A 26,888-nucleotide genomic window follows, 5' to 3' on the forward strand; every position below is an offset into this window, starting at 1 on the left:
TGTGTCTCCCACACTGCCATGGTGAGAAGCTCAAGGCAAACACAGCCTGGCCAAAGGGTGCTGAGGTTGGGGGGGGTCCCAAAGCCACCCACAAGAGGACATGCCTTGAATTCCCCCGGTTCCCCAAGCTGCTCCCTTTCTTTTGCAAAAGCCTGTTTCCCCCGAAAGCCCCGAGCAGGTCCATGGGGTGGCTCTGCCTACGCAGCCAGCAGGCACCCAGGAGCTGGCAGGCAAGGGGTGCTGCTGGGGGGGCCAGGGAGGAGGGGCGGGGTCCTGTCCCTTTAAGGGGGGTGGCTGTCACTCAGAGAGCCCTTTTCTTTGCTGGAGAGCGGGACAGGCACCCAGAGGGGGAAATACAGGGCGAGGTGAGGGACGGCCAGGCAGGCGAGGGCTCCGGCAGACAGCACCAAAGCAGCCGAGGGGGCGGTCGGGGGAGTTGACCAAGTCCAACAATGGGTGAGTATGGGGATGAGGGTGGTGGACACCCAGAGAGCTGTCACTTGGTGGCTCTGGGGACCCTGTCCCAGAGCAGAGCCCCCTGAGACTCCCCGTTGGCGCTGGGCAGGTCCTGGTGGCCCCAGCGTGGCCACGGCAGCTGCTGGGGGAGGGTGCCTCGGCACGGCAGGGGTGGTGTTTTCCTTTCCCAAAGCGTTTTTCTGTCTCCGGGCCCTCACACGCTCTCTGTGGGGACAGATGTCACCCCTATAGCTGGTCCCACCCAAGCCCTTGCCACATGGGCTGGAGAGATGAGAGTTCCTGCTTGGAGCTGGTGGGAACTGGAAGGTGCAGGCAGGGTGTCGAGACCTGCCACAGTTTGTGCCACTTGTGTGCTGGCAGCCTTGGGAAAACCGAGGCACTCCTCGTGCCTCAGTTTCCCTACTGATGCCCCAGCACTAATACTTCTCGGCATAACCCCCAGGAGCTCCATTCCCAGGGGTGCTCTGTTCCCAGGGGTGCCAGGGACTGCCAGCACCCTGCCTCCTCCTCCTCCTGTCTGCAGCATATTGTTTGGCTCCAGCAGCAGCCGAGCCCGGGTACAAGACCCGGGACTGTGCGGCACAAGGGCTCTTTCTCTCCTCCCTTCCCCCACCTCAGGCTTCCCCAGCACAGCTTCCCAAAGCCCAAAGGGCCGGAGATGTGCAGGGAGCCTGCCAGGCCCTGCTGCATTGCAGGACCTGCAGTGCTGTGGGAACAGGACCGTCCAGTGTGCCCCAGTCCCAGGGACCTGCCATGCTGCTTGCTAGGTGGCCAAAAATAAAAATTAAAAAAGCATGTTGGTCCCAGTGTTCCGCTGGGTGCACAGAACCATCCTTGTGGGTCTCAGTGAGGTTCAGGGAGCGGAGTTGGCCAGAAGGAGCAAGAGCCCCCCTGGACTTGCCGTGTCCAAGGGAAACAAGCAGGAGGGGTCCCAGTGCTCCCCAATAGCGCTGCCTTTGTTTCCTGTTTGCTCTCAGCACGGGGCAGCCACCAGGGTGGCAGTGCCAGGACAATCCTCCATTGTCCTTGGTGCCACCACGCGACCTTGCTCCCAGTGGGGAGGGGGGGGGGGCGTGGCACTGCTGGCCAGGACCCCATGGCTTTCTTGTCCTTTGAGGGAGGAGGTAAGGGCTGTGAGATCCGTGGAGGGAGCGTGGGTTTGGGAACGTTTCCCATGGGTGCCTTTTTGGCATTCAAGGCACAAATGCTATGCCCAAAGAGATGTGCGCAGGCAGCCACTGTCACCAGGACAGTGGGGTGCTGGAGCACCCTGGGGAAGGGGAGCAGCTTTCCTGCACAGGAGTGTTGCCCAGCCCGGGCAGCAGGTTCTCACAGCTCAGATGGGGCCAAACTGGTGCTCCAGAGCCAAATGCTGGTGGGTGCAAACCCACCTGGCTGCCTGCCCCCAAACTGGGCAGGAGTGGAGCTGGCTGGGCATATCCAAACCCAGCCCATCTGGAACCTAGGCTAAGAATCTTGCATGTTAGAGCCCTGATGTGCAGAAGGAGCAGGTGCCCCTGGCCCCACTGCTGAAAAACTTTAGCATTTAGGCAAACCAAGTAGCATATTGGCATGTGCCCTCACTTTTCCCTAGCCACACACAGGTATATGTGCCTGCTTGCCAAATATCTGTCCTGGAGAACTGAATCTATTCTACAAGTGCTGACATTGGGGAAATTAATGTGGCTCTTCTCCATAACCACATCTGCCTGTGTAACAGAGCTGGTGCGGCACAAGCTGTCCACTGAGTGCCAGGAGAGAGGATGAGTGTGCCCTGCTGTGCTGCCCAGAAGCCTGAGGTGCTCAAGGTGCTGGCTGCTCCTGCCCTGAGGGGGCAGGGTCTCCACTGGGGTTTGTCTCTGTGGAGGTGCTGGGTTCCCCTCCACCTTTAATCACACAAGAAAAAGGCAGGCAGCTGGCACTGTCATTGCCGTCAGCTGGGCTGTGCCGGCAGCAGGGAGCCCATTAGCAGCTTGTTGCTGGGTTCCACTGGCATTATGCTACATAGTCTTGTATTTTCATCTTGTGTTGCATGGGTCAGCATGGCTGGCTCCCCTCAGCTCCCTGTCCACCCAAGGGGCTGCTTTGCCATGCTGCTGCCAACCCCTGTCCCTGGGCACACTTGGCTATGATCCTGGCTGCTTAGAGAGCTCTCAGAGAAGCTGCTGGATTGGGCTCTCCAGCACCACAACAAATAATTTTTGGGTTTTCCTTCAACCCGTTCCCTCCTCCTGCCCAGCACCTTCCTCCTCACGTCCTTGCCTTCTCCTGAGCTGCGGGCTCTGAGTGCTCCTGTCCCAGCAGTCCCATCCCACCTCACTTCTCTTCTCCCTAGGTCTGCTCGAGTGCTGTGCCAGATGTCTCATCGGGGCACCCTTTGCTTCGCTGGTTGCTACTGGCTTGTGCTTCTTTGGGGTAGCGCTGTTTTGTGGCTGTGGGCACGAGGCCCTCACAGGCACAGAGCAGCTCATTGAGACCTACTTCTCCAAAAACTACCAGGACTACGAGTATCTTATTGACGTGTAAGTACCCTGCTGCCCCGCATCGCCCTCAGGCTGGGGCCCCTCGTGTGTCCCTCTCTCTCTGTGCTGGGAGGAGGTGTCCAGCTGGGCTGGGCAGGGTGGTGCTGTCACCTGGGCTCCATTTGCTGTGTGCCAGAGGTCCAGCACTAGTCAGGGCAGGTAGTGAGGGTCAGATAACAACAGGCATGAAGTGACTTCTGCACCAGGTAGGTATGGAGGGCATGGGAGGCGGGGGGGGGGGGTGGGTTGGCAGCCTTGCTTGCCATGGTTTTGTCCTGGCTCACTCCTGTCACAGCCTCACCCTCTGTTTTGGTCCTCCTGGGGTGGCACAGGGAGGGTCACTGCAGCCAGGCTGTCCTGCCCTGCCACAGGCGGGGCCAGGCTCCCTGGCACTGCCCCAGCGCCTGAGCATCCCTGCCTGCTCCTCTCCCCGGCAGCATCCACGCTTTTCAGTACTTCATCTATGGCACGGCCTCCTTCTTCTTCCTCTACGGAGCCCTGCTGCTGGCCGAAGGCTTCTACACCACCGGCGCCGTCCGGCAAATCTTCGGGGACTACAAGACCACCATCTGCGGCAGGGGCCTCAGCGCAACGGTAACTGGGGGCCCGAAAGGGAGGGGAGCGCGAGGCCCCCAGCGAGCTCACTCGTTGCAGCGAGTGTGTCATTGTTTGGGAAAGTGGCTAGGACATCCTGACAAGGTGATCTTAACCGGGGTTTGGCACCCCTTCGCGCGCCCGTAGCGGGTTTTGCCATGCTCGGCGTGGCTGAAGGGCAGGAGACAGTGGGCGTTCGGGTTTTGGGGTACCCCAAAGGGAAGCACAGCCTGGCTGCCCTCCCCCAGGCCTGCAGTGGCCTTCTGGGGACCAAGGCAGCCCAAATGGCCCTATTTGATGAAACTGCTTCGTATTTAAGCAGCGGGGAGGAAAGCCACGAGCCTCCTTGCGGTGCTGCAGCCCAAGGCTTTCTGGTACCCAGTGTACCCAGGATAGTCCTCTCCATTGTGCTTGGGGACCATCACAGAATGCTGGCAAGGAGAGCCCATGGCCTGGGGGAGTGGAGAGGGATGGCTGTGGTTCCCTCTGGGGCTGGCCGGGGTGGCACCACGGAGGGAGGACAGGAGAGCAACATTTGTTCACCGAGGCGGGTTTTGCAGCTGCCCTCCCACAGAGACCAGATTCTGCTTTGCCGTGGCTGTGGTTGTTAACCCTGACATGGGACAGGGCAGCCATCCAGCTGCTGCCGCTGGTCACCCCCATTCACGTGTAGCCAGCTGTGAGCCTGGGGCTGGTGCTGGCCCCATGAGCTGCAGTGGTGGCCACAGGCTGCTGCTCCACGCTGGCTGCTTGGGGACACATCAGGGTTGGCGGGCGGTGTGGAGCTGGATGCAGGCAGCAGCTCATTGCCTGGCCTGCCCTGCACCCTCTCCTGTCTGGGGACCCTCATGCTCCCATGTCCATGTTCTTGGCCACCTGGTAACCATGACTCTGCCCTGACTTGTCCTGCCCCTTGTAGTTTGTGGGCATTACTTATGTCCTGACCATCATCTGGCTCCTGGTCTTCGCCTGCTCCGCGGTGCCCGTCTACATCTACTTTAACACTTGGACCACCTGCCAGTCCATTGCCAACCCCAGCAAGACCTCGGCCAGCATCGGCACCCTGTGTGCGGATGCCAGGATGTACGGTGAGTGCTGGATTCACCACCCAGCAGCCAGGGCTCAGGGAGGAGGAGAGGGGATGGAGGAGAGGGTCCAGGTGAATGAGGCTGGGACAAAGCAGAGACAAGTGCTGAAGAGCCCTGAAACAGCGGGGGGTGTGACAGAGGTGGCTGAGGGAAGCTGAGCAAGGCCGCTGCCTGGTGCCTGTGCCCTGCTCACCCAGCTCCCTGTGTCTCACCAGGTGTGCTGCCCTGGAATGCTTTCCCCGGCAAGGTGTGTGGCTCCAACCTGCTCTCCATCTGCAAGACCAGTGAGGTGAGCACCTCCTGTCATCCCATATGCACTCCTCTCAGTGGGTGGCCTTGGCACTGGCCTACCCAGCTGCCATGTGGGACCCCAGGAGCTCACCTGCCTCTTCCCTTGCAGTTCCAGATGACTTTCCATCTCTTCATTGCGGCCTTTGTGGGGGCGGCTGCCACGCTGGTCTCACTGGTGAGTCAGTGCTCCCCCTGTCTGGTCATTCTCCTCCGCCCAGTGAGGACGTAGGGGCAGAGGACAATGGAGGTGGTGGGCATGGATGTGACAGAACCCGTACTCGTGTCATTTTCTGGCACGTAAGTGCAGCTGGCAAATTCAGGCCATAAGAAGGCAGAGGTGGCTGCTGGAGGGGATCTGTAGAGGCTCTAGGAGACCACTGGGGAGAGATCCTGCTGCCTGTGTGCCGAGTCCCCTACCTTTCCCAAGCTCTGCTCTCGCCTTACGCTGGGGATGAGACACTGCAGTGTCTGGCCGGTGAGGTGGGGCCACAGCCTCCATGGGGCAACTTCCCTGTTGGGGTGCTGAGCCGGGGGATGGCACCTCAGGTGTACCCCAGGGAGGAGTCCCACCCACTCGCCCTTCTCACCTGCGGGAGCTTTGTTTCTCCTGCTCCCCCCTCGCTCACTCTCTTCCACCCACAGCTCACGTTCATCATCGCCGCCACCTACAACTTTGCTGTCCTCAAGCTGATGGGCCGAGGCACCAAGTTCTAGCCCACGGTGGAGCCCAGGCAGACCAAATGCCCTTCTTTTCTCTAACCCCGAGGCTTTAACACTGCAGCCACTTGACACCAGTTCTCCTGCATTAACTCTGCCTTCGTCGCTGACTCCCCTCTTCTTCCTGCCTCGCATCCATCGTGCTGAGCATGACCAGGAAGGAGAGCTTTCCACCAATGGACACCTCTTCATGCACTTTTCTCTCTCTGCTCATCCATAACCAGTTTGATCTAGGGCCAAGCCCTTCAAAACCAGCCAGAGAAAAGGAGGGACTTACTCCAATGTCCCAGTGTTGCCTAGGGATGAGCAAAGGCCTTCATGCTCTTGGGAGGAGGAAATCCATATAGGTTGCTCCGTGAGTAGCAAGAGGCTACCTAGAGAGAAAAGGAAGTTGGCCTAGTCCTGGTACCATTGCTAGAGACTCTCCTGGAGCTGTCTGCTATCACCACCCATGGATGGAGAATAAAAGAAGGATTCTTTTTTTTTTTTTTTTCCTTTAGCAAAGAAAGATGAATTTACCCCAAATTGCCTGCTGTGGCCAAGGCAAAGGGAGTTCAGGGCAAGGATCTTCCGACTGCGGAGAAGAGAGTGCTGACCCCAATGCTCATAAAGCCCTAACCCAGCTGTCCCTATTAAAGCCTAAAGGAGTTTGGTGTCTCTGTAGACAAGGGGGACTCTTGGCTTTACCCTCCAGGCAGCAGAGAGGCGGCAGATAGGTCTGACAGAGAGGTGACACCCCTCTCTGCTCCATGCCCCGGGAGCATAAAGCCAGAGCCATCCCTCTGCAGGCAGGGATGACCCTCTGGACTGCGCCGCTCCCGCCGCGCTTGCTGCGCCCTCCTGTCCCTTCACAATGGTGCTCTTCTCTGGGGTGACATCTGCTTCTCTAACCTCCGCTGCGGCGGAGACCTCGGTTTGTTTCTCACCAATGTCAAACATAACTTGCCCCTCATTCTGTCCCCTGCTCCTTTTGTCCCTCACGTTTCTCCCCCCCCCATGTTTCCTGCAAGTCAGGATGACTGTCTTGTGTCTGCCGGGGTGGGAGGGACTGGCAGCATCTCACTTCCAGCTGAAACCCATGAAGCAGTTGAAGAGGGAAGGAAAGGCAGCGGTTTGGGGGTCACAGAGCAGAAACACAGCCTGTGTCTGCAAACCAGATCCTTTCTGGTGCCAATTCAGTCTTTTCCCATGGAGGGGGGCAGTGAGGCAAGGGGTTTGGTGGAGATGACCTCTCCCCCATGATCACTCTCCATGGCTGGGTATCATGGGTCCAGCCAGACCTGCCAAAATGCTGTTTCCAGTCCTCCCTGCCAGTTGGTATTTCGTTTTGCTCTTTCCTGCCTCTCCTTAACACTAATCTTGGTGTTTATTTATTGGAGAAACTACTTTCAGTGGCAGACTGTAGCTCCATCTTGCATGGATTTTATTTTTTCTTGTCTGTATTATTATGATTTTTTTTTAAGTGCCAGTTTCAGCAGGGGCAAGGATAAAGGAGCAGATCTGCTGAGCAGAGCATTTGAAGGATCCTTGCCACCAGGAATGCTGAAATAGGTTGGCCAGGCTACGAACGCACATGGGCTGGGGTGGGGGGAGATGGCAGGAGGGACAGCAGGGTGGGGAGAAACCAGTCAAGATCTGGAAATTCACATCAACACTATCTCTCTTGGGGTTTTGCTGGGGGTTTTTTGTATCCATTTAACAAAAAGTAACCAGATCCTCCTTCCCACTATTATCCCCAGACCCCAAACACACACACATGGACACATGTGCACACACACACACACAAAAAGAGAGTTAATAAACTGAAAGTGTTTCCTTCATTTCTGATCTAGAATTTCAACTTGTTAACAAGCAATAAAAAGGAGCAAGTTTTTAGAGACTTATCTTACAAGATGTATTTTATAAAAATTAAAGAAAATAAATTAAAATTAAGAACATTCTGAACAAGACATACGTCTGTCTGTCCATTTGTTGTGCTGGCTTTCCCAGGCAGGGAAGGGGAGGCTGCAGGACAGAAGGTCCCAGAGGAGCAGCACTTGCCAGCTTCATGTGTGGACCAGCAGCCACCACAGGACTCTGCCCACCCCTCCTTCCCACACCAGACATGACATTCATAACCCTGACTTCAGAATCTTAGTGGTCAGCTGGGGAGCCCTCTATTTTCTCCTCCAGCCACCCAGAGGAAAGCTGGAGTCTTGCAGGAGCCACTTGCTCGTGTTTGTTTATGTGCTACTGCCCTTTAATACTCCGCCTATGCAGTGACAGCCTCTGCCATGGCTCCTGATGCAGCTCCTACAGCACAACCAGAACAAAACTAATCAGCAGGGGTGAAGCCAAGATCTCTGCCTTGCCTCAGGCAATCTACGTGTACAAGCACATCCACAGCCACGCAGGATGTGCAAATTTCCCACCTGCAGAAAGCCCTGTGTGAAACAGGACTGTCTTGTGTAGGCATGAGCATGGATTTGACTATCCCAGGGCCCTGTGTCCTGTCCATGCACCCTCTCGGTGGCTGCACATCCTTTGCCACGTGGCTGTTAACAGTTTGCACAGTGCTGGTGTGCAGCCAGGTCATCGGCTGGTGTCTTACTGCCCCTGACCAGATGGTCCCTGCCCTTAGATGCATGTTTCCACAGCAGCTACGGAATTATCAATTCAAATATTGCTCCTCTTGGACATTTCCCCTCAGGCACTGTGCTCAGGAGCCTCCAGTGAGTGAGGTCACAGAGGGATGCTCCCAGCTTTGGACTGAAACCCCAGCACTGCTCCTGTTTGCAGCAGATCTGCCCAAGAGACAGACTTCAGGCATGACTGGGTGCCCATGAAGTGGCAGGGCAGGCTGAGCGCCTGCAGGCTGTTACCTACCCATGGCCAGGACCCTTGCTGCTCTTCCTAAATGAGACTCTAGCCCAAATCCCACCCTTCCCCAGCTCCAGCCCCCTCTGAGCAGGCAGCAAGACTTCCCATGCAGCCTGGCTGGGGTAGGTTAAGCTCATGCATTGCTGCTGCCCCAGCTCTGTGCACAGCTGTGCCTGCACCCCTGGCATTGCCCCGGCTCACAGAAACCCGTGGGGCTGCAGCCAGCATCAATGGGGCCCTTTGTTCCCTGCGTTCCCAGATGCCATCGCCCTCCTGTCCCCATGCTGAAAGGGCCCTGTGTGTGCGCGATCAGCCGCTTGGCAGGACCGAGCCGGGGGACAAAACACCATTCTCATTCCCCTGGCAGAGACTGGTGCCCCCCAGCTGGGGTGAGGGCTGGGGACAGCAGCACGAGGTGCTGTGTGAAAGTGGCCAGCGTGGCCAGGACGCCGGGCAAGCCCAAGGGCCAAAAGACACATGTAGCCTCTTGTCGGGTGTGCCCTTGGTCGTGTCTCGCTGCCACCACACCTGGGGACGCGGGACCTGCTCTCACCGTTCCTCCCCTGGGCATCCAGCGCCCGCCAGGAACGGGCTGAGAAAAGACAGGGAAAAAAGCCCTGTCTACCGGCCCATCAGGAGAGCTCCGAGGAAGGCACCAGTGCAACCAAACCCTGTCCCTGTCTAGCGGCTGAAATGGCAGCACCCAGGCTGTGGGTGCAGGGACGACCGCGGGCGCCCAGCCCTCCGCCCAGGAGGCCCCCGGGACCCAGCCCGGCCAGGCTGATGCTCCTCCCGGCCACCTCCCTCGGCCGGGGCGGTACCGGTCCCGTATCCCCGGTCCTCCGTCTCCTCCCCGCGGCCGTTCCCGCAGCCGCTGCTGCCCGGGCCGGCGCTGCCGGGAGCGGGGGGGGCCGGGCGGGCGTCGTGCCCCGGCTGCCCGGCCCCCGCTTCCCCGGGGAAGCCCTCCCTGCAAAAGGCACCTCTCCTGCTAAGGGTGCCCCGAAACAAACCCCCCACCGGCCACCCATCAGAAGAATTAACTGCCTTCTCCCGCTAGTGCCTTCGTTTGCCTTGGGCTCAGTCCTGCACTGTGCAGTCTAGGCAGAAACAAGTAAAGGTTCCATGAAAAGTTCACACCTTTCCACTCAAGGCTCACCTGCCACCTCTCAGGACCCAGCTGGTTTCTCTCCATTTCTGCTCACAGTTTGGCTCTGCTAGGGAGATGCCCAGGGACGAGGAGGGAACAGCAAGTGGGAAGTCCTCATGGAAAGGACCAAGACAACAGCACAGGCAGATGCTGTACTTGGCTGCCCGTGAAGACAGAAGTTGTGTGTCTGCATGTGGCCACGTGTACCAGCCCAAGGACTCCTTTGGAGACACTCCTTTACCTTCCAGGGATCCATGGACAAAAACCACTGAGCCCTCTGCTATTGCTTGGAGTGGCAAAGCAGGGAATGAGGGAACAGCCTCACTACTGCTCCCACTTCTGCCCTGTGTTTTCTTACAAATAGCTCACATCAGTGGAGTCAGTGGCTCTGATGGGTTTTAGACCAATCCTTGCTGAGGTGAGACAGCCTCACCCAACCCCTGCAGCTCCCACAAGGCTGAAACCATCTCCCACCAGGTCACAATGACTGTGTCCAGCTGCGTTTTAAAACAGCTGAAGTAACATGCTGGAGGCTCCCAGATATTCCAGCTCACATTCAAAAAGCAGGATTTCCAAGGACTTGAAAACCTACACTGCTTCTGGAAGCATGGACAGGCAGAAGAGAGAAAAAGAAACTAATAGGTTCTGCCAGAGAAACAGCAGGCACAGACTTTGCAGACACAGAGAAAGCCTTCCAAAGTAAGTGACCATCTTGGCAGGACAGCGGAAGAGAACAGTCCCCATATGCTGGCTTCTGTCACAGCATCCTATGGAAATCACGCCTGGTTACAACCCCCTGGAGCCCAAGGGACTGGTTCCAAGGTGGCAGGAAGAAATCAAAGGAAAGCACCTGGCTTGCTGCTGAGAGCCCAGGCTGGAAATGAAAACACAGTGACAAGGGGAAGCAATATGGAATACTTCTGTTATGAAAGTATTTTCTGACACACTCTTGAAAAGACAAAACTGATCACTGGATTCAGCTGGTAAATAAAGTCTATTTCTTCAAATACTGGCCTAGTTGAGTACATTCAGGAATAACCAACCCCTTTGATCCCTTAGTAATTTCTCTGTGCCAGGTGCTATAACCAACTCAATTTGTACATCTGTCAGGAGAACAGGAGCTGACCTGAACTTTGATAAACCAAGAAGGCAGCCACTTCCTGAATTCACTTGAATACATCCATGTTTTATTTGCTTAAATAAAGGTAGAATCTTGGTTTCATAGTTCCAGTTCTATAGCAATAGCAATAAGTGCAGCAGCATGAGTGGACACAGAGAGGGGATGGCTGTTGGCACTGAACTTTGCAACAAAGAATTCAGAATCTTAAAATATACTATGGATTTTTAAGACACAGAAACCTAGTAAGATTTTCTTACATTTTAAAGTCAATGATCCAAAGTCTGCTGGGAATAAAAGATGCTGTGAAACACCCTCCAGTGACACATACCCTCTGCACAGCCTGTGAACAGTGAGACTCTTGACCTGCTCAGCTACCAGCATCAAGACACACCCAAGGCTACTGCCAACAGTACACCTCCTACACCGTGGCTTGTTCAGTCTCTGCCATCTCCCACAGGGGGGGCCAGTCCTCACACAGATCCCATGGGAGCTGTGCTAAGGAAACAGCAGTTTCACCCTCTGGAAGTAACCTCAACAGCCCCTCTAGCACACCCAGGCACCCCCTCCTCAAACCAGTTCAGGGAAATGTGTCTGTTCAGAGATGTAAATCAGATGCACAGGTCACTGAATCTGGGATCTTCAAGGAAATACCAAGAAGTGTTAAACTGAAAAGAAATCTAGAGTCCTGGGCAGCTCAGACATTGGTAAATATCAGCAACTGTAATATCCTGTATAAACCTGTTGCACCTACAGAGACAGAGCCTTCTCTTGTACCTCAAGAGACCTGGTTTTGCAGAGGCTGCAAACACTCCCTACCTATCCCTGCAAATGAGTGTTCAGCCCTGCTTAGAAACCAGACCCCTCTAAAGCACTTTGCATTAAAGCTTCAGTCCCTTCCACACGTGACTGCCCTGCAGGGAAGGGCAGGATCATCCCTTAATTTCCCCAGAGGAGACTCCCTGCAGGCTCAGAGACTGCTTGGTGATGGGATTAGCTGCCACCAGCCAGCCCGAGGGCAGAGGCTGTTCTAAAGCACAGCATAAGTGAGGCTGCTCGATGTGAGCTACAAGAAGTAGTGGCAGTAGCTCCTCACAGTGGGGATCACATCAGCACCTGGTGGATACAGACTCAGGGAAGCTCTCCCCATGGCAGGCTCCTGGGTGCTTATGGAAAAGTCAGTTTTGGACAAATGCTTGCATGGGAAGTTGCAGGACATGAGGTTATAAATGTAAAGACAGCAGTCAGCAAGCACTCACCTCTCCCTTACACAAATAGCTTGGGACTAACACCTAGCAGGGAGCAAGAGCTGAGATCAGCAAAGCCTGGCATCCTTTTCTAGAAGGTTCCCTGCCTGCCCTGTACCATTTTTCAGCCACCTTGAACAGAGGTGGAACCAGTGCAGCTCTTTCCCCAATGGACTGAACACAGTAGCCCTAAACAAAGGCCAATTAACTAAATGGACAGCCTCTCCCAGCAAAGTCTGTCATATGAATTACAGATAAAATGTACTGGATTCCTGTTAGGGAGTAAGGGCCAGGACAATGGCATGAGTTAACCGTGCCCAGCAGCACTACACCTGACCTGACACAACAGGTAGTGATGTGAATGGCTCTATGTTGCATCATCCAGATGAGAACAACTCGTGCTAAAGCAAGTGAAGATGCTGACTCACCAGCTAACGAAGCACAGTGGCCTCCACACCCCATAGGTGGATAGAACAGCTGACCACGTGTGACTCCCCCAGCCACCTGCACAGGCAGCAGACATCCCACCCATCTACCATGGGTCTGCTAGAGCACATCATCTGGATATGGCGATTACTTGTGACAGAAACCAGTTGAAGTTTCACACTCCAGATCTCCTGAACACCTGAGTAAATCTAAACCCTTTGACATGACCCAGTGAGTGTCCACATCGGTGTTTTTCATTCAGGGCTTCATGGTACGAGAAGCAAGATCTGGTGTTGAGCCTCCAGAAGAGACAAGAAAACATATATTAAACAAGAAGCAGACAGTGTCTCCACGAAATAACACTCACACAAGACAAAGTTAGAGGTGAGGAGAAACACACCAGAAAAAAGCAGCTACAAAGAAGCGATGCTGCCACATTCAAACACAGGTCTGTCTCTCTTTCATATGTTGCTTCAGATCAACTCTCTACATTGATCTGAATCTCTAAAGCTCTACTAAATCTCTAACAAATTCAGCACAGCTGAGTCCCAGGACACAAAGCACTTATTCCAGACAACAGATACACACATCTCAGCCTCTCTATTATTTGGTGTTCTCACAGTTACATGAGCTAGAGTCTCTACAACAGATTTCGTTCTGTATGCTGAGCAGACTTTCCTTTGGCAGTAAGGTCACGAGTTTAGTGGGTCTAGTAATTTTTTGAGTTCAGGACTAAAATACTTTGAAGAGCACTCTCAGCTTTGTTTTACAGGCAGTTCTTGATACAGATCAGATCCCTTTTGTCTTTAGCGAATTTAAAGGACTTGAACTCCGTCCTTTAAACCTGCTAAAACAGGCAAAAAGAGAAGCAGAACTGTGCTCATATGCTCTTTTAACAGCTCCCTCCTGCAGATACACGCCCTGTGCCTGAAAACTCCAGCCACAATTCAGATGGTGAGGCTGCAGCTCCCCAGCGAGCAAACCACCTGTTGTCCTTGTGGCCACTCTCCTCAGAGCACGGCAGAGCTGTCCACGCTTGCTCCAACCCAGCCGTCGGCTCGAGCAGTGTTCCCGAAGCAGCAGCCACTCTTAACAACAGGAAGACCCTGATTTGGAGCTGGAGTGCAGGTCAATGGTGTGGCCCAGCATGCAGTGCTCCAGCTGCTCCTCCACCGCCAGCACCTGTCGCACAGCCTCCTCAAAGGCCACTGCCACATTGGTGTCATCCTTGGCACTAGTCTCCAGGTACGGATAGTTACCGTTTTCCATGCACCAGGTCTGGGCCTCCTCTGTGCTCACTTGTCTCTCAAGTTTGTCTATCTTGTTGCCCAGGACTACAAATGGGAAATGTTCAGGGTCTTTCACGTCAGCATAATAGACAAACTCCTTCTGCCAGTTACTGAGGTTCTCAAAGCTCTGCCGGTCGTCCACACTGAAGGTCAGCAGGCAGCAGTCAGCTCCCCGGTAAAAGGGGGTTCGCAGGCTCTTGAATCTCTCCTGTCCTGCAGTGTCCCAAATCTGGAGGGTCACAAAACGTCCATCCACCTCCAGGTCCCGGTTTAAAAACTCCACACCAATCGTGTGGAAAGCCTGCGAGTCAAACTTGTTGGTGACGTACCGGTTCATGAGGGAACTTTTCCCAACTCCACCATCCCCAAGGAGAATGACCTTTAAGAGCAAAGACTTCCCACTCATTGCAGCAGGACGGAGGGCTGCAGTACCAAGGCAATCTGCAGGGTTCAGAAAAAGTACAAAACAGCCATTTGACTCATAGATTCTGCAGAAAGTTGCACACGGAAGAAGAGAATATGGTATTCCCATTCTTTTAAACAAGTTTTGTGTACAGGAGATAATCTCTCTAATAAGAGAGATTCGAGCTGGGAATTGGACAAGCTTTCAGGCACCCAAGTCCTCTATCAGGTCCAAAATGGAAGCAGCAGGTCACCGTTGTAAGTGCAAGGCGAGAACAACTGTTGAGAGTTGAGTATCAATTATACCACTTTTGGTGAAAAATCTGTATCTGAAAGCTTGTCTAGTTTTTCCAAACATACCATGACTAGTTAAACACCTCTTATGGCCTGTGTCCTTAGGCTGTCACAAAACCAGCATGATCACCAGGGATTACTGTCACCAGGCCTTCCTTTCCACCGCACACTCACATGCTAAATAATTTTTGCCATTTGACTTGCACTGCTGGAAGGATGTGAAAGAAGTACAGGCCTAACACCAGCACAACTCATCAGGCAAACCAGATCTTAATCACCCCAAGAACACTGACTCACCTTACAAGTGGAGCTGTGCTTGTTTTCAGCGCGTGACCTCCACAAGTCAGGAGGGGTTTCCCAGGCTCAGAGATCCAGCTTCTCTGCTGCTGTCTCCTGGGAATGCTTTTTGCAGGCCAGTTTGCTAGGGCACGGGTGCAAGTTCACACTGCAACCCCAACACCACAGGTTTCTTAGCCAGCAGTCCCAAGGGAAAAGCCAAGTGCCAACCAGTCCTCCCCCTCCCAGGGACATTCTGCAAGCAAAGGTAAAGGCCCAACATGGAACAAGGTTTCTTTGGCTGCTGTCTGTACTGTACCTGCTCCAGAAATACAGTGCTTCTGTCTCCAGGATTGTCCAGGGAACACCTTCCTCCAGTGTAACAGTCACTAATAAACAAAGGTCAACCAGCACAGTTGCCAGAGCAGCACTTGGTGCACTGCCTTTCAATTTGTAATGTTGACCCAGGCTGGAAGACCAACAGCAGAGCTCTAGGAAGCTGAAAGTGCAGCTCTGATGGCTGGAGGAAAACAGGCAAGAACAAGGTGCTGAGTTTCCCTTGCCCCAAGTAAAATGGAACACAGCCCATTTCTGACCAGGGCAGAGCAAGTACATTACAGATGCTAAACCCAAAATAAGAAAAGAGTAAATCAAAGGAGCTCTGGCATGAGTGCACAGGCTGTGTAACCCGTGTCTTCCCTCAATCCAGGGCATCTGGATTGATCTGCTTGGCCTGCCTACCCACACACACTGGCCTCTGATCTGCGGATTGAACATGTACCTGAATCTGCTAGCCAGAGGAGCAAGCCAGCTGGCAAGAGCCTGGTATGAAAGGAGACAAGATGTAGCTTGCTTATTATACCTGCTGCTCACGTTCCTAGGAAGGGTGTGAACATGTGGTGCTGCTTAGTGATGACACCACCAGACCAGCCTCCAACCAACTGAAACAGGAGCATTCGACAGTGCTCAGAGCAGCTCCTGTTCCTTCCAGGCCAAAAACCACTTTCTGCATCAGTCACAGGAGGCCCTGTTCAACCTTGTTTCTGCTCGTTTTGCAGGCCTTTCCACCAGTGTTTACCACAAAAGTGAAAATTAGAAAGTTTGGCTTCTGCTCCGAGTTAGTTTCTACAGAGATGAACAGCTCGTCAGTTTCACTTCCCCTACACAGAATCTCCCCAAACTGGGCATGGCTGAACTAACTTGACATAGATCATCCAAGAAACATCTGTGCAACCTGGTGGCTCTAAAGCCAAGAACAGCACACAAATGTTGCACGAGACAAACAGGAGCTGCAGCACAGCTCCCGGGGGCTGGTGGCTGTGGGAAGCTCTCCCCTCAGCAGGTGAGCTGTTCAAAAACCTCTTGCTCTTCCTTTTCCAAACGCGTTATAAAAGGGGTTTAAGCTGGCCTCTGCCTCCTGACACCAAAACCCTTCCTGACACCTGGCCTGAGCCCTAGCAAGAGTTTCCGTTTAGAAACGTTTCGCTAGCAGGGGTTTCAACCATTTCCGACGGGTTGCGCCGGGTGCCTGCGGCGCCGGGCAGGTCAGGGGGCTGCTGCCGTCACACGCCGTGACAGCGCCGGGAGCGGTGCCGAGCGACCTGCCTTCACCGATCAGCCCCTCGCACGCTCCTTCCGAGCCTAACCCCGCCTTGCAGCGGGACCCAGACCCCTCGCACCGGCCGCCAGCCTCCGTCTGCGGATCTGAACCGCGGGCAGGGAGCGCGGGAGCTGCGCGGGAGCTGCGCGGGAGCTGCGCGGGAGCTGCGCGGGAGCTGCGCGGGAGCTGCGCGGGAGCTGCGCGGGAGTTGCGCGGGAGCTGCGCGCCAGGCCCGCCCCACGCCTGCCCTCCAGGCCCCGGCTCCCGGCTCGGCAGGAGGCGGGACCCCCGGGGGGACCGTGCCTGGGGGACCGTGCCTGGCTGCCCGGCCCGCAGCCTGACCCGCAGACCGGAAAGGCCGAGGGGAGATGCGGGGATGGGCTGAGGAGCTGCACCCGCCAGGGGAGCGCGGGGCCGGGGCTGCGGGTGCCCGGGCCCCTCGGGAAGGGGCTGGGGAAGGGGCGGCTCCTCAGCCCCAAGTGGTGTCTGGGGGTCGGGGGGGTGGGGGCAACAGCACCGGCCCGCCCGCCCTTACCTCCCTCCGCGCCGCAGCCGCCCGCCCGGTTCGCCGGGCGCAGGTGCCGGTTCGACACGCGCCTGCGCAGCGCTCGCGCCCCGCACCGGCAGCCGCGCGGGGCAGCGGGGCGGGGACGGCGCGGGTCTGGAGACACCGGCACCTCCCTCCCGCATCACCCGCACCTCCCTCCCGCATCACCGGCACCGCCCGCATCAGCCGCACCTTCCTCCGGCATCACCGGCACATCCCGCATCACCCGCATCCCCGGCACCGCCCGCATCACCGGCACCTCCCGCGTCAGCCGCACCGCCCGCATCCCCGGCACCGCCCGCCTTCCGCTCCTCAGTCACCCCGCCGAGCCCCTCCCGCCGCTCCTGTCACTGCCCTCCCCGCAGTCGCCTTCAGCCCCACTTCTGTCTCTCCATTCCCCCCTCCTGCCGCCCCGCTGCCCAGAGGGCCGGTGCAACGGGACCCCCGCCTCGGGTCGGACGAGCGGTACCGGTGGGTGCCCCGTGGCAGCGGTGGGGAGGTCACGGCACCTTCTGCGAGCAGGACAGTTTTCCCTGCACGATGTCCCCTCAGGCCGGTGACATCCCCCCCGCACCGCTTGCAGAGGGTTGGGTGGCCTGCCCCGCACCCTGCTGGCGGGAGCCCGGCTGCGGCACAAGGGGGAAGTGCAACAAATAAATGAACAAACGCCCCAAATGGCTTCTCCCTGAAGCCCCGCTGAACACGGCGGGAGGTCGATGGCTGGCAGCAGCCCCAGGGAGTGTTTCACCCCACCCTCACCATCACCTGTGGGGCCAGGAGGGAGAATGTCTTAAGGAAGGAGGTTTCGGGGGGGAAAAGCAACAGACACAAACACTTCAGGTGGTTGAAAGGAAAAACAGGTGCGAGGTCATCCCAGCCTGGGGCAAACACTGAGGAGTGAGGGGACAGAGGGGACAGGGAGCAGAAAACCCAACTCCTGAGTGGCTGCAGGGGGGGTTCAGAGGAGGCAGGGAACAAGAGGAGCACAGGAGGAGGAGGAGGTGGCAGGGCAAGGGCCCACGGTCACAGAGTGTTGGCAGTTTGTGACCAGGGCAGCCCATGGAATAAGGGGATGCTCCTTGGGCAGGTATTTGGGGCACCAGTGTAAGCACCAGGGCCAGAAGCATGGAGTGCTGCTGGTGCAGGCAGGACACAGCCTGCACCACTGGCTGAGCTTTGCTCCAAACCAGTCCAGGTCCCTGTGCCAGCTCTGCCAGGAACATGCGCTGCTGGGGCGAGCCTGGGGCACAGCACAGCTCCCCTGCCAGCTCCTTCTGCCTGGCAGCCTTCTAATCCCATTATTCGTCATTATTAATTTATTAGAGATCTAATTTAGCATGTAAGAATACCAAGGCCAGAAGGCGTGAGACGCCTCCTGAGCGAGACAGAGCTGCCAGGATGGATCCCACTAGGGCGAGAAGGGTGTGATGCTCTGCAGCAGCACCGTGCCATGCCCTGAAGCCCTGGACTGCCCCAGGCAGGGCTGGCAAGCACCAAAGCCTCAAGGGAGGCTGTTTGCAGGGTTTAGGGAAGGAAGCATGTCCCTGCAGTCAGACCAAGGACACCACAGGCCCAGTGGCCCCCAGCCCTGGTGCACAAGGGGTCCACATGATCCCCCAGGCTGAGCTGTGGGAGCTAGTAGCTGCTGGAGAATAGCCTGTCTGTCTGAGCAAGGATGTGCCTGGGCAGGTTTGGTTCCCTGCAGCTGTGCTGGGCAACAGCTTGTTTGGCGTCTGCAGGGGGTCGACCCTGACTGGGTGGCAGGTGCCCACCAAGCTGCTCTATCAACCCCCCTCCTCAGCAGGACAGGGAGGGCAGGAGAAAATAAGATGGAAAAAAACTTCTCACAGGGGTGGCTCCTGTGCGAAGCTGCTGGAAGCTCCCCCGGCTCCAAAAATCTGGCCCTGCCTCTGGCAGGAGGGGGAAACGGACTGATAAAAGACCTCAGGGCAGAGGAAAGGGGGAGGTGAGAGCAATACTGGAGCAGAGACACCAAGGTCAATGAGGAAGGAGGAGGAGAAGGTACATGAGCAGAGGTTCCCCTGACTCCCCACCTGGTCTCCCCCTGTGCTCCCCAGGGTGCTGTATCCCAGCTGCTGCCTATGAAAAACTAATAAATCAGAGTGGAGGCTATGAATTTGGAGCAGGGGAACAAAATGGCTTTTCATGCCATAATCCTTTGTAATAAAGCACCAGGAGAAGAAAGATGATAAACAATGTCTCCTGTGTGAGCCAGCTGCTTCCTAAAATAAAGCACTCCTCTCTGCCATCAGCTGCCCCGGCTTGGGCACAAGTGCAGGCACTTCTGCAGGACACCAGAGCCGTGTCCTCTGTGGCAGCACGTGCTCCTGCAGCTCCCAGCACAGCCCCACGCGCCCGCGGGAATCTGCAGAATGTAACGGAGAGGGCCAGAAGGAAATATTTAGCCCTGGCTGCTCCCAGGAGCGGGCAGTGAGCCGCCAGTGAGCCGCCGGCGTGCTCAGCACACCCAGGAGCAGCCACACACCAGCAGAGCTGCTCCCACCTGTGCCAGCAGCAACCCCAGCAAGTGAGGGAACATAGGGAGTTGCAGGGTGGCTCAGTGCAGAATTCCTCAGTTTTATTTAGATCTGGGTGCTGTCAGGAGCTTGGTCCTTGCTGGGGCACTGGAGGATAGGGCAGGAAGACCTGATTTCATCATTCATCAAGCTCCTGGTTCATTATTACTTGGGCTGAGCCCTCGCTGGCAGGGCATGAAAAAGTTTCTGCTGGTAAACCTGGCCTCCCAGGCATTATTTCAAGAGCAGCAATAACTTCTCTGCTGCTGGGCAAGGTGTCAGGGTGTGCTGAGCATGGCAGGCTGGCTCTGCCAGCCACGGTGCAGCCCACAGGTTGAATTTCCCAGTGCAGGTGTCTGGAAGCTCCTGCTTACTGTGCTGGTGCCTTTGCACTGGTCAGGAATGGTGGCTTTCCCACCCCGTGGCCACCGGGGGCTCCCTGGCCAGTGCTGCTCCCACTGCAGGATGGGGACAGCTTGTCTGCTAATCCTCATCCTGAGTGTCCCCAGAGGACAGTCTGACCTACAGTGCCACATCACACACACCCTGTGGTGGCCTCCCAGAAGCTCCATTACCAAAGGATCATGGTCACCAGCTCACACATTCCTTTCATTTCCCTGTTACTGCTCAGTCTCTTCTGCTTCCCCCTTGGATAGCCAAACACAAAACTATCCCCTTGCACGCACACATGCACAAATCCCACCAAAACACCCCAGCAGAGTTTTTCCCTGGCAGCTCCTGCATGTTGCTCCCTTGCCTCTCCTCTCCACCACAGGCTTCAGCTCTGGGCTGGGCAGTGTCCACAGGGGCAGGGGACACTTGGTGGGGGAAGGCTGACCCAAGTGAGCCAGACATGGTGACACTTACTCCCCAGCAATGTGGGAAATGGTGGGTGTGGGAGGACCCACATGTTGGGGAGCTGCAGGGTCTGCCTGGCCACACAGCCTGGCTTGTTTTATCCTGTTCACTCTGGTGATAAACTCACACCTCCCAAGGGGGTGTTTGCTTGAACTGACTGCAGTGTGGGCTGGGGCTGGTGATTTCCAGCCATTCGAATCTGGGAGCTTCCCCAGGCCCTGGTCATAACTGCCTCTTGGCTCTCACCACTTTCTGCCACAGCTCCCGCAGCTGCCAGATGGAGAGTGGCCAAGGGAAAACTTTGGACTGCTGGCATGTAAAAACCTCCCTTGCACTGGGAGGTCTGCACTGCAAACCAGCGTGGTGCTGCAGGATGTGCAGAGGGTGCTGAGTGATGTGCAGAAGGTGCTGAGAGATGTGCAGAGGGTGCCACAGCTTGGCAAGGTGGGTGCACAGCTGGGAGGAGGGCAACAGCAGGGTGCTCGGTGCAGGGCCATGCACAGGCTGACAGGAGGTGCCTGAGAGTCGGGATTATGATCCTCCCCACAAGTGTACATGGGGCCAAATCCTTTCCCAGCTGAGTCAGAGGGGATGGAGCAGGGGCAGATGCCCATCCCAACCACAAGCCCTGATCTGGATTCACCCCGATCACCAGGTATTTGCCCAAATTCCTCCTGCCCGTGACTCAGCCTCCTCCTCCCTCCTCTGCAACGCCAGCCACAGCTCACCACCCAATCCAGCAACGGGAAGAAACTGCTCCCAGAGCTGCAGGATGGGCCCTGGCCCTGGAGAGGCATGGATATTGCCAGGAAGAGCTGACACGTAACTCACCTGGTGCCTGGGAAGGGAAGGCAACCTTGAGCCCTGCCAGGAAAGCCCAGCTCTCAGGATGGCATCTTCTGCACACAGGTGGCTGCTGGGGCAGCCCAAGCTGCTGAAGCCACCATGTTTCTAGTGGACATCAGAATGACAGGTGTCCTGGCCTCCCACACCACTGGCAGCCTTGTGCCCATGTGTACCAGGCTGAAAGAGGGAAGGTCCCAAGGCAGGGAGGGAAAGTCTTGATATAAAGGGCTTTTCTAGAATGGTTCTCCTTACTGGTTAATCCTCTCCTGGCAACAGGGACATTTTGGGCACTGGGTTGCAAAAGAGCTCTTTATCCTCAGAGCTGAGGATGCAGGGTTTGGGCAACGTGTACAGTACTTCCCTGTGCACCATTCTGGCAGGGATGGGAGTGGGAGACGTGCCTGGGCTGCCCTCATTTTGGGTTGACAGACATGTTGGTCACACAACCCACTGAGATGGCCCCAGCTCCAACCAATGTCCCCAGGGCTGGGCTGGGGCTGCCAGGTCCTGGAGTGGTTTTCTTGGGGCACAGACTCAACTGTGCCAACATTCAACCCCATGTCTAAACCTGAGTTGCTGCATCCCAGGGTGGCCACTGTGAAAAAGCCACCCAAACCCAGTGTCAGGGGTTAATGCTGGGCCAGCAGTTAAGTGACAGATTGCTCTCTATTAACCCCAGAAAGGGAAAGGAGAAAGAATAAGGGAGGGAGAGAGATTTACAACTGGAAACTAAATTACACACTTTAATGAAACAGGAGTGATGAAATAGGAAATAATGAAACATGTACAAATATATATATATAAGTGATATCATGTCCCTCCCCTCAGTAACACGTCACCACTGAGGCTGCAGGGCAGGCCCTGGAAAATCCCAGACTGGGCTCCTGGAGTCAGCAGCAGATGGGAGCTGGATGCAGGAATGCATGGATTCAGAAACACACAGATCAGGATCAAAGGCAGATGAACAGCTGGAGGACTCTGGCCATGGACAAAGAGAGCTTGACCCTCATGATCCCTCAAATTTATGCTGAGTATGACGGGTATGGGAGGGAATGCCTCGGTCAGTTTGGGTCAGCTGTCTGGTCCACTCCTCTCCACTGGAGGGTGGCAGGTGTGACTCCTTTATTCCCTCTGTTTCTGGAGCTCAAGATGTTTTCCAGTCCCAAGCAGTGCCCTTGGTCCTGCACACCATTCTCCAGCAGGAACTATAAACACTGAGCATTATCAGTCCTGCAAGCAGACGCTGACTGAGAAACCTGCTGTTAATTTCAGCAAGTGCAGCTGCTTAGAGGGCACTTAACTGAAAGGTAAAATTACTGACAAGAAAATTGGTTCTGTCCTGGCTCAAACCAGCACTCCCAAGTGCATCAGCACCCCTGTCCTCATCCTGCAGCTCCCTTTGAACGCAGCAAGGTCCCATGGGCTGGTTCCACAGGCTCTGGGTGACTGCTGGAGCATTAGGAGCTTTCCCAGCTCCTGGCACCAAAAACCCTGCCATCTGGGGCAACCCCTGGGGAGCCACAGCCCTCACCCCAGCTGGCAAACCTGCCAGCCCCACAGCAAAGGGGTACTTGGGGCACCAGGGGTGGGAGAAATCTCTGTTGCCCACATGTGCAACAGGAGGTGAGGGGGAGGTTTTTGTGAGCGCTGTGGTGCCAGGGACCCGAGACACTCCTGCCCTGACCTTGCAGAGGTCCGAGTGACTCAGGGAGAGATAAGTCGGCTGGTGGTTTTCCACGCCCTCAGGGCAGCTCACTGCTGCATGAGTAAGGGCGTGCAGGAGGGAGAGGCTCTCGGGGGGTGTCAGGAGCAGCGAGGGTGCTGTGGGCAGCCACTGAGTCCTCCCTGTCCCTGGAAGCCCCACTGGGGAGAGGGGATCAGCTCTGCCACTTTGTGTTTCCATCCCAAAAGCTCCACTTGGTTCAGCTCATGCTCTGGCTTTCAGGGAGGGGAAAGGGCTCAAGCTGGCTTTACCTCTGGGTTTGATCCAACTCCCAGCCTGGGTGCATCAAGTGGCCAAGGGATTGCAAAGCCTCATTGCAATTGCAGGGGGAAATGCTGAAGCAGTGAGAAGGTGCTTAACCTTTACTTGCTGACAGGATTTTCTGCCTTCTGCTTTCACAGAAAGCCCCCACCCCAGCACAGGGCTGACCCTGCCCTACCCAGAGAGACGAACCACCCCCAAGAAGGGACAAGTCCTGCCTTGGCAATCAGCTGCTGCTGCCATCTTGGCAACCCACCCCTGCAGCTGCCACTGGGAAAAAGGATTCCCACATTTAGGACAGGGTGCTGTCCTGGGGTCATTACTCCCCACTGCTCTCATCCCACGGAAAACCCCTCACACCTCTTACCTTCAGCTTTTCTTATTTTTTCAGGGATGAAGGCAGTTGCCTCCACATGAGCAGTGTGGAGTGCAGTCCTTGGCAGGCAGTGTGGGTGGAGGCACAAGGCAGGCTTGCATTGTGTCCAGACAGGCACAACAACCCCGGGCTTGTATCCAGCTGACCAGGTTCACCAGGGACACTGGCAAGGTGTTAGTTGGCAAGTTTGCCTGCACTTCCTCCATAAGCAGCTGGCTCAGAGACCCTGCAGGCCAGCTGGGTGTGAGGAAATCTTGGCAGCACCCAGGAAGCTTCAGCATAGACCTGGTGGCACTATCAGACCCCAGCTCCCCCACAGTGTGCTGGAAGACTGACTGCAGGACACAGGATCTCCACTTCTGCCAGGCAGGGCTGGGATCAGCCTAGAGGGTACCTGAGAGATCTACTGTATTAATCCATCCTCACAAGGCTGCAAAAACCTTCTTCAACAAAGGGCAGGGGCGGAGGTTGGCTCAAATTGAAAAACAAAGGGCTGGGCAAGCTAGAGAACAGAGACTTCTGCTCTGATAACCCGGTGGACAGAGCCAGCCTGGCTGCAGCTCCAGTGGGACCCAGGTCTGCATCCACACTGACAGCACAGACACCTCCACCCACGCAGGTGAGAAGTCCACCCAGCTACCCAGGTGATGTTTTAGGCAGGGGACACCAATCTCTTTGAAGCTGGAGGCTCAGCCCTCAGGCAGAAAGGCCCAGGTTAGCCTCTACCTGAAGATACCACCTCCAAGAAACTGCTGTGGTGTTGGGATCGCTGGTAGAACAGTGGACTTGGCCAGCTGAGCTCCCAGGCCCAGTGCTGCACCAGCAGTGCTCCCAGCTCTGGTCTCCCCCAGGCCACCAGGAACTGAGCCCTGCACCAACACCAAGCTGGACTCACCCTGCAGGGAACCATCCCAGGTAGCCCTTTGAGCAACACCAAACTGCCAGCACTGCTGCAGCACAAGAGACCTTCCCAGCCCCAAGGCAAGAAGCCTGAACCTTTGCCAGGGAAGAAACCACAAGCCATAGGTAGGTCATTACATTTATTTTATAATAAACTTCTCATTTTTCCCCCAAGGAAGACAAAAAACTGTGAGCCTACAGAACACCATCAGTGAAGAGTATGTAAGAGACCCAGGCCAGAAAGGATCCCCACTCCTGCAGGCAGAAGGGGTCCATCTTCAGGAGCCACCATAGCCCTTGCTCACCTCCCCACATTAGAGTGAGATCATCACTGTCAAGGGGAGTCAGCAGAGATGGGGCTGGGTCAGGCTCTGATGGACTGAGGGCCATGTTTTGTCCCATCCCCCCCACCAAAGCAAGGTGGGACACTGGGTTGGGTGATGCAACTGTTTTCTATACATGTACATTATGTAAATTTAAAAAAACCATGATTTCATTCCAACAAAAAAAAAAAAAAGAAGATAATCAAGTGGTAGGTCTTTCTGCCAGGCCATCAATCTAGGAAGACTTCACACATTCCTTCTCCTGTTCAATAGCTGCAAGAGAAGAGAGGTCCATTAGCCTCTGGTGCTTTTTTGTGGGGAAGGGGAACTTCCCTGGGGAACAGCTGGGGAAGGCTGCAGTGCAACCAGAGACCCTGACACCCAGTTTTACGGTTTGACCCTAAGTGGTGTGGACTTCAAGTCGGAGGATGACAAGACCCACACATGGGTGGCAGGAAGTTGGGCACCTGCCTTCAGCTCTCCCCAGGGAAGTCGCGCCCGGAGGCGACAGATGGGGGCCATGCCCTGACCCCTAACCTCTTGGTCAGTGCCTTTCTTTGCGTCAGAGCCTAAAAGCCCCAAACTGCCTCTTTCCTCCGGATGGCTCAGCAGTGAGATCAGCACCCAAGGACACCCAACTCCACCGCCCGCGGTCAACGCGTGCCCGCCCCCCGAGCCCCCCGAGCCCCACTCACTCTCCTTGGAGGGGAGCGTGTTCTTCTCCTCCGTGTTCGTTTTCTTCAGCTTCTTCTTGTCGAATTTCTCCACCTCTGAGAGATCTGGCTTGTCGCACATTTTGCCTACGAGACCCCCCGCCCCGCAGGGTCAGCCCAGGTGCCCGGGCTGGGACCGGCAGACAAAGGCAGCGCCCCGGGCCCCCCGCGGACAATAGCGCAGGGCGGGGCGCGCCGGCTCCGCGGGTCCCGCTCCGCTCCCCGGGCCGGGCAGCTCCGCACCGGCCGGGGGGACCCCCGGGGGCACCCCTGAGTGCCCGCACCCCCTGAGGGAGCCCTCCGCGCTGCCCGCCACACGCAGCCCCTTCCCCCCCGGGATCTCCCGCGTCCGCAGCCCCCGCCCGGGGGAAGCCCCTCCGCGCAGCAGCTCCCGCCCAGCACAACCCACGCAAGCAGCCCCGCGGCGAGAAGCCGGTACCGCGCAGCTCCGTCCGTCCCGTCCCGTCCCGCTCCTCGGCGCGTCCAGGTGAGGCTGGAGCTCGTGGCGTGGGGCAGGGCCTTATATACCCCGGCCGCCGCCCAGCCCGCACGCCCATTGGCTGCTCGCCGGCCGCTGAGCCTGCTGGGAACTGTAGTCCGCCCGCAGGCCGGCGCGGCCGCGCGGCCCCCAGCGGAACTACCGCTCCCGAGGTGCTCCGCGGCGGCGCAGCGGGGCGCGGGGGCCGCGCGTGTGACCGCGGGGGAGCGCGCTCCCCGCGCCGGGAGCCGCCGCCGCCGCCGCCCTCCCCGCACGCACCGGCACCCGGCCCCGCGCACGCGGCCTGCAGGCGCGCAGCCCGCGGGTGCAGCCCCGCACACCCCGCACACTCCGCCTTTGCGCACACCCGCCGCCCACGCGCTCGCAGGGTGCCGTGCAGACACCCCGTCCTCGCGCGCACCCCCCGCAGACCCACGCGTGCACGCAGCTTCACGCCCCGGCACCTAAACAGCGTCCCAGCGGGCGCTGCTACCGCCCCTCCTCCCCGCATCTGGGCGCCAGACGTGAGGGGCAGGAAGGTGGTCTCGCTGGAACTAAGTGGCCACCATCCCCACAGCCGCCCCAGGAGCCGGTGTCCTGCAGCCCGAGGCAGCTGCGCCCCGGGCACGTGCCCAGCAGGGTGGGCTGCACCCACCGCTGGCCCTCCCCGCACCCCCCCTGCCGCAGCAGAACTTAAGAGAGCAAGGATAAAAATAGCACCACGTTTCAGCAGCAGTGGGAGATGCTTTACCTGTGCTCAAGCCACAGCTCCAGCCCCGGTGCTTCCCGGGGAGATCCAGTCACTAAAGAAGCAGCAGCAGCAGCGAGGGTGGGTGGGACACACAGACAGAGGTGCTGGCTTGGCTGTAGAACAGCAAGCGGGTGTAGAAAGCCTGGGGGGCAGCCAGCACCACCCAACTGGGCTGGGGTGCACGTGGAAGACACACCTTTAGGGGCAAAAAGCTGAGTGACAGTGCGGG

The 26,888-nt window shown here is 56.8% G+C and overlaps 3 protein-coding genes across 7 annotated transcripts; 1 reads left to right on the forward strand and 2 right to left on the reverse strand.

Moving 5' to 3' along the window:
- Positions 1-309: 309 nt before the first annotated feature.
- On the forward strand, positions 310-7,638 carry PLP1 (proteolipid protein 1). Of its 2 annotated transcripts, none has more exons than XM_051630090.1 (7): positions 310-456; positions 2,813-2,999; positions 3,437-3,698; positions 4,513-4,681; positions 4,897-4,970; positions 5,082-5,147; positions 5,615-7,638. In XM_051630090.1, exons 1-7 carry the CDS (start codon positions 453-455, stop codon positions 5,684-5,686), a joined length of 834 nt encoding a protein of 277 aa, XP_051486050.1. In that variant the 5' UTR covers positions 310-452; the 3' UTR covers positions 5,687-7,638. The 2 variants fall into 2 exon arrangements, with proteins under 2 accessions (XP_051486050.1, XP_051486051.1); XM_051630091.1 differs by having other exon boundaries at positions 311-456; positions 3,437-3,593.
- Positions 7,639-10,860: 3,222 nt separating this feature from the next.
- On the reverse strand, positions 10,861-16,925 carry RAB9B (RAB9B, member RAS oncogene family). 4 transcript variants are annotated; one of them, XM_051630098.1, is made up of 3 exons: positions 16,882-16,925; positions 14,768-15,002; positions 10,861-14,215 (listed from the first exon to the last, which is right to left on the reverse strand). In XM_051630098.1, the coding sequence occupies exon 3, from the start codon at positions 14,178-14,180 to the stop codon at positions 13,575-13,577; it is 606 nt and encodes a 201-aa protein (XP_051486058.1). In that variant the 5' UTR covers positions 14,181-14,215; positions 14,768-15,002; positions 16,882-16,925; the 3' UTR covers positions 10,861-13,574. The 4 variants fall into 4 exon arrangements, with proteins under 4 accessions (XP_051486058.1, XP_051486057.1, XP_051486060.1 ...); XM_051630097.1 differs by having other exon boundaries at positions 14,768-15,266; XM_051630100.1 differs by lacking the exon at positions 14,768-15,002.
- Positions 16,926-24,519: 7,594 nt separating this feature from the next.
- On the reverse strand, positions 24,520-25,964 carry LOC127389528 (thymosin beta-15A homolog). The gene is made up of 3 exons (XM_051630105.1): positions 25,870-25,964; positions 25,413-25,517; positions 24,520-24,990 (listed from the first exon to the last, which is right to left on the reverse strand). The coding sequence occupies exons 2-3, from the start codon at positions 25,510-25,512 to the stop codon at positions 24,953-24,955; spliced, it is 138 nt and encodes a 45-aa protein (XP_051486065.1). The 5' UTR covers positions 25,513-25,517; positions 25,870-25,964; the 3' UTR covers positions 24,520-24,952.
- Positions 25,965-26,888: the final 924 nt, after the last annotated feature.

This window comes from Apus apus, chromosome 12 (genome assembly GCF_020740795.1).
Source record: "Apus apus isolate bApuApu2 chromosome 12, bApuApu2.pri.cur, whole genome shotgun sequence".
Taxonomy (NCBI): domain Eukaryota; kingdom Metazoa; phylum Chordata; class Aves; order Apodiformes; family Apodidae; genus Apus; species Apus apus.

Coding starts and splice junctions, on each gene's coding strand:
- RAB9B (XM_051630100.1), bottom strand. CDS start 14,180: ATGAGTGGGAAGTCTTTGCTCTTAAAGGTCATTCTCCTTGGGGATGGT.
- LOC127389528 (XM_051630105.1), bottom strand. CDS start 25,512: ATGTGCGACAAGCCAGATCTCTCAGAGGTGGAGAAATTCGACAAGAAG. Junction 24,991..25,412: donor CACGCTCCCCTCCAAGGAGA/GTGAGTGGGGCT, acceptor CTTCTCTTGCAG/CTATTGAACAGGAGAAGGAA.
- PLP1 (XM_051630090.1), top strand. Junction 3,699..4,512: donor GGCTAGGACATCCTGACAAG/GTGATCTTAACC, acceptor TGCCCCTTGTAG/TTTGTGGGCATTACTTATGT. Junction 5,148..5,614: donor CTGCCACGCTGGTCTCACTG/GTGAGTCAGTGC, acceptor TTCCACCCACAG/CTCACGTTCATCATCGCCGC.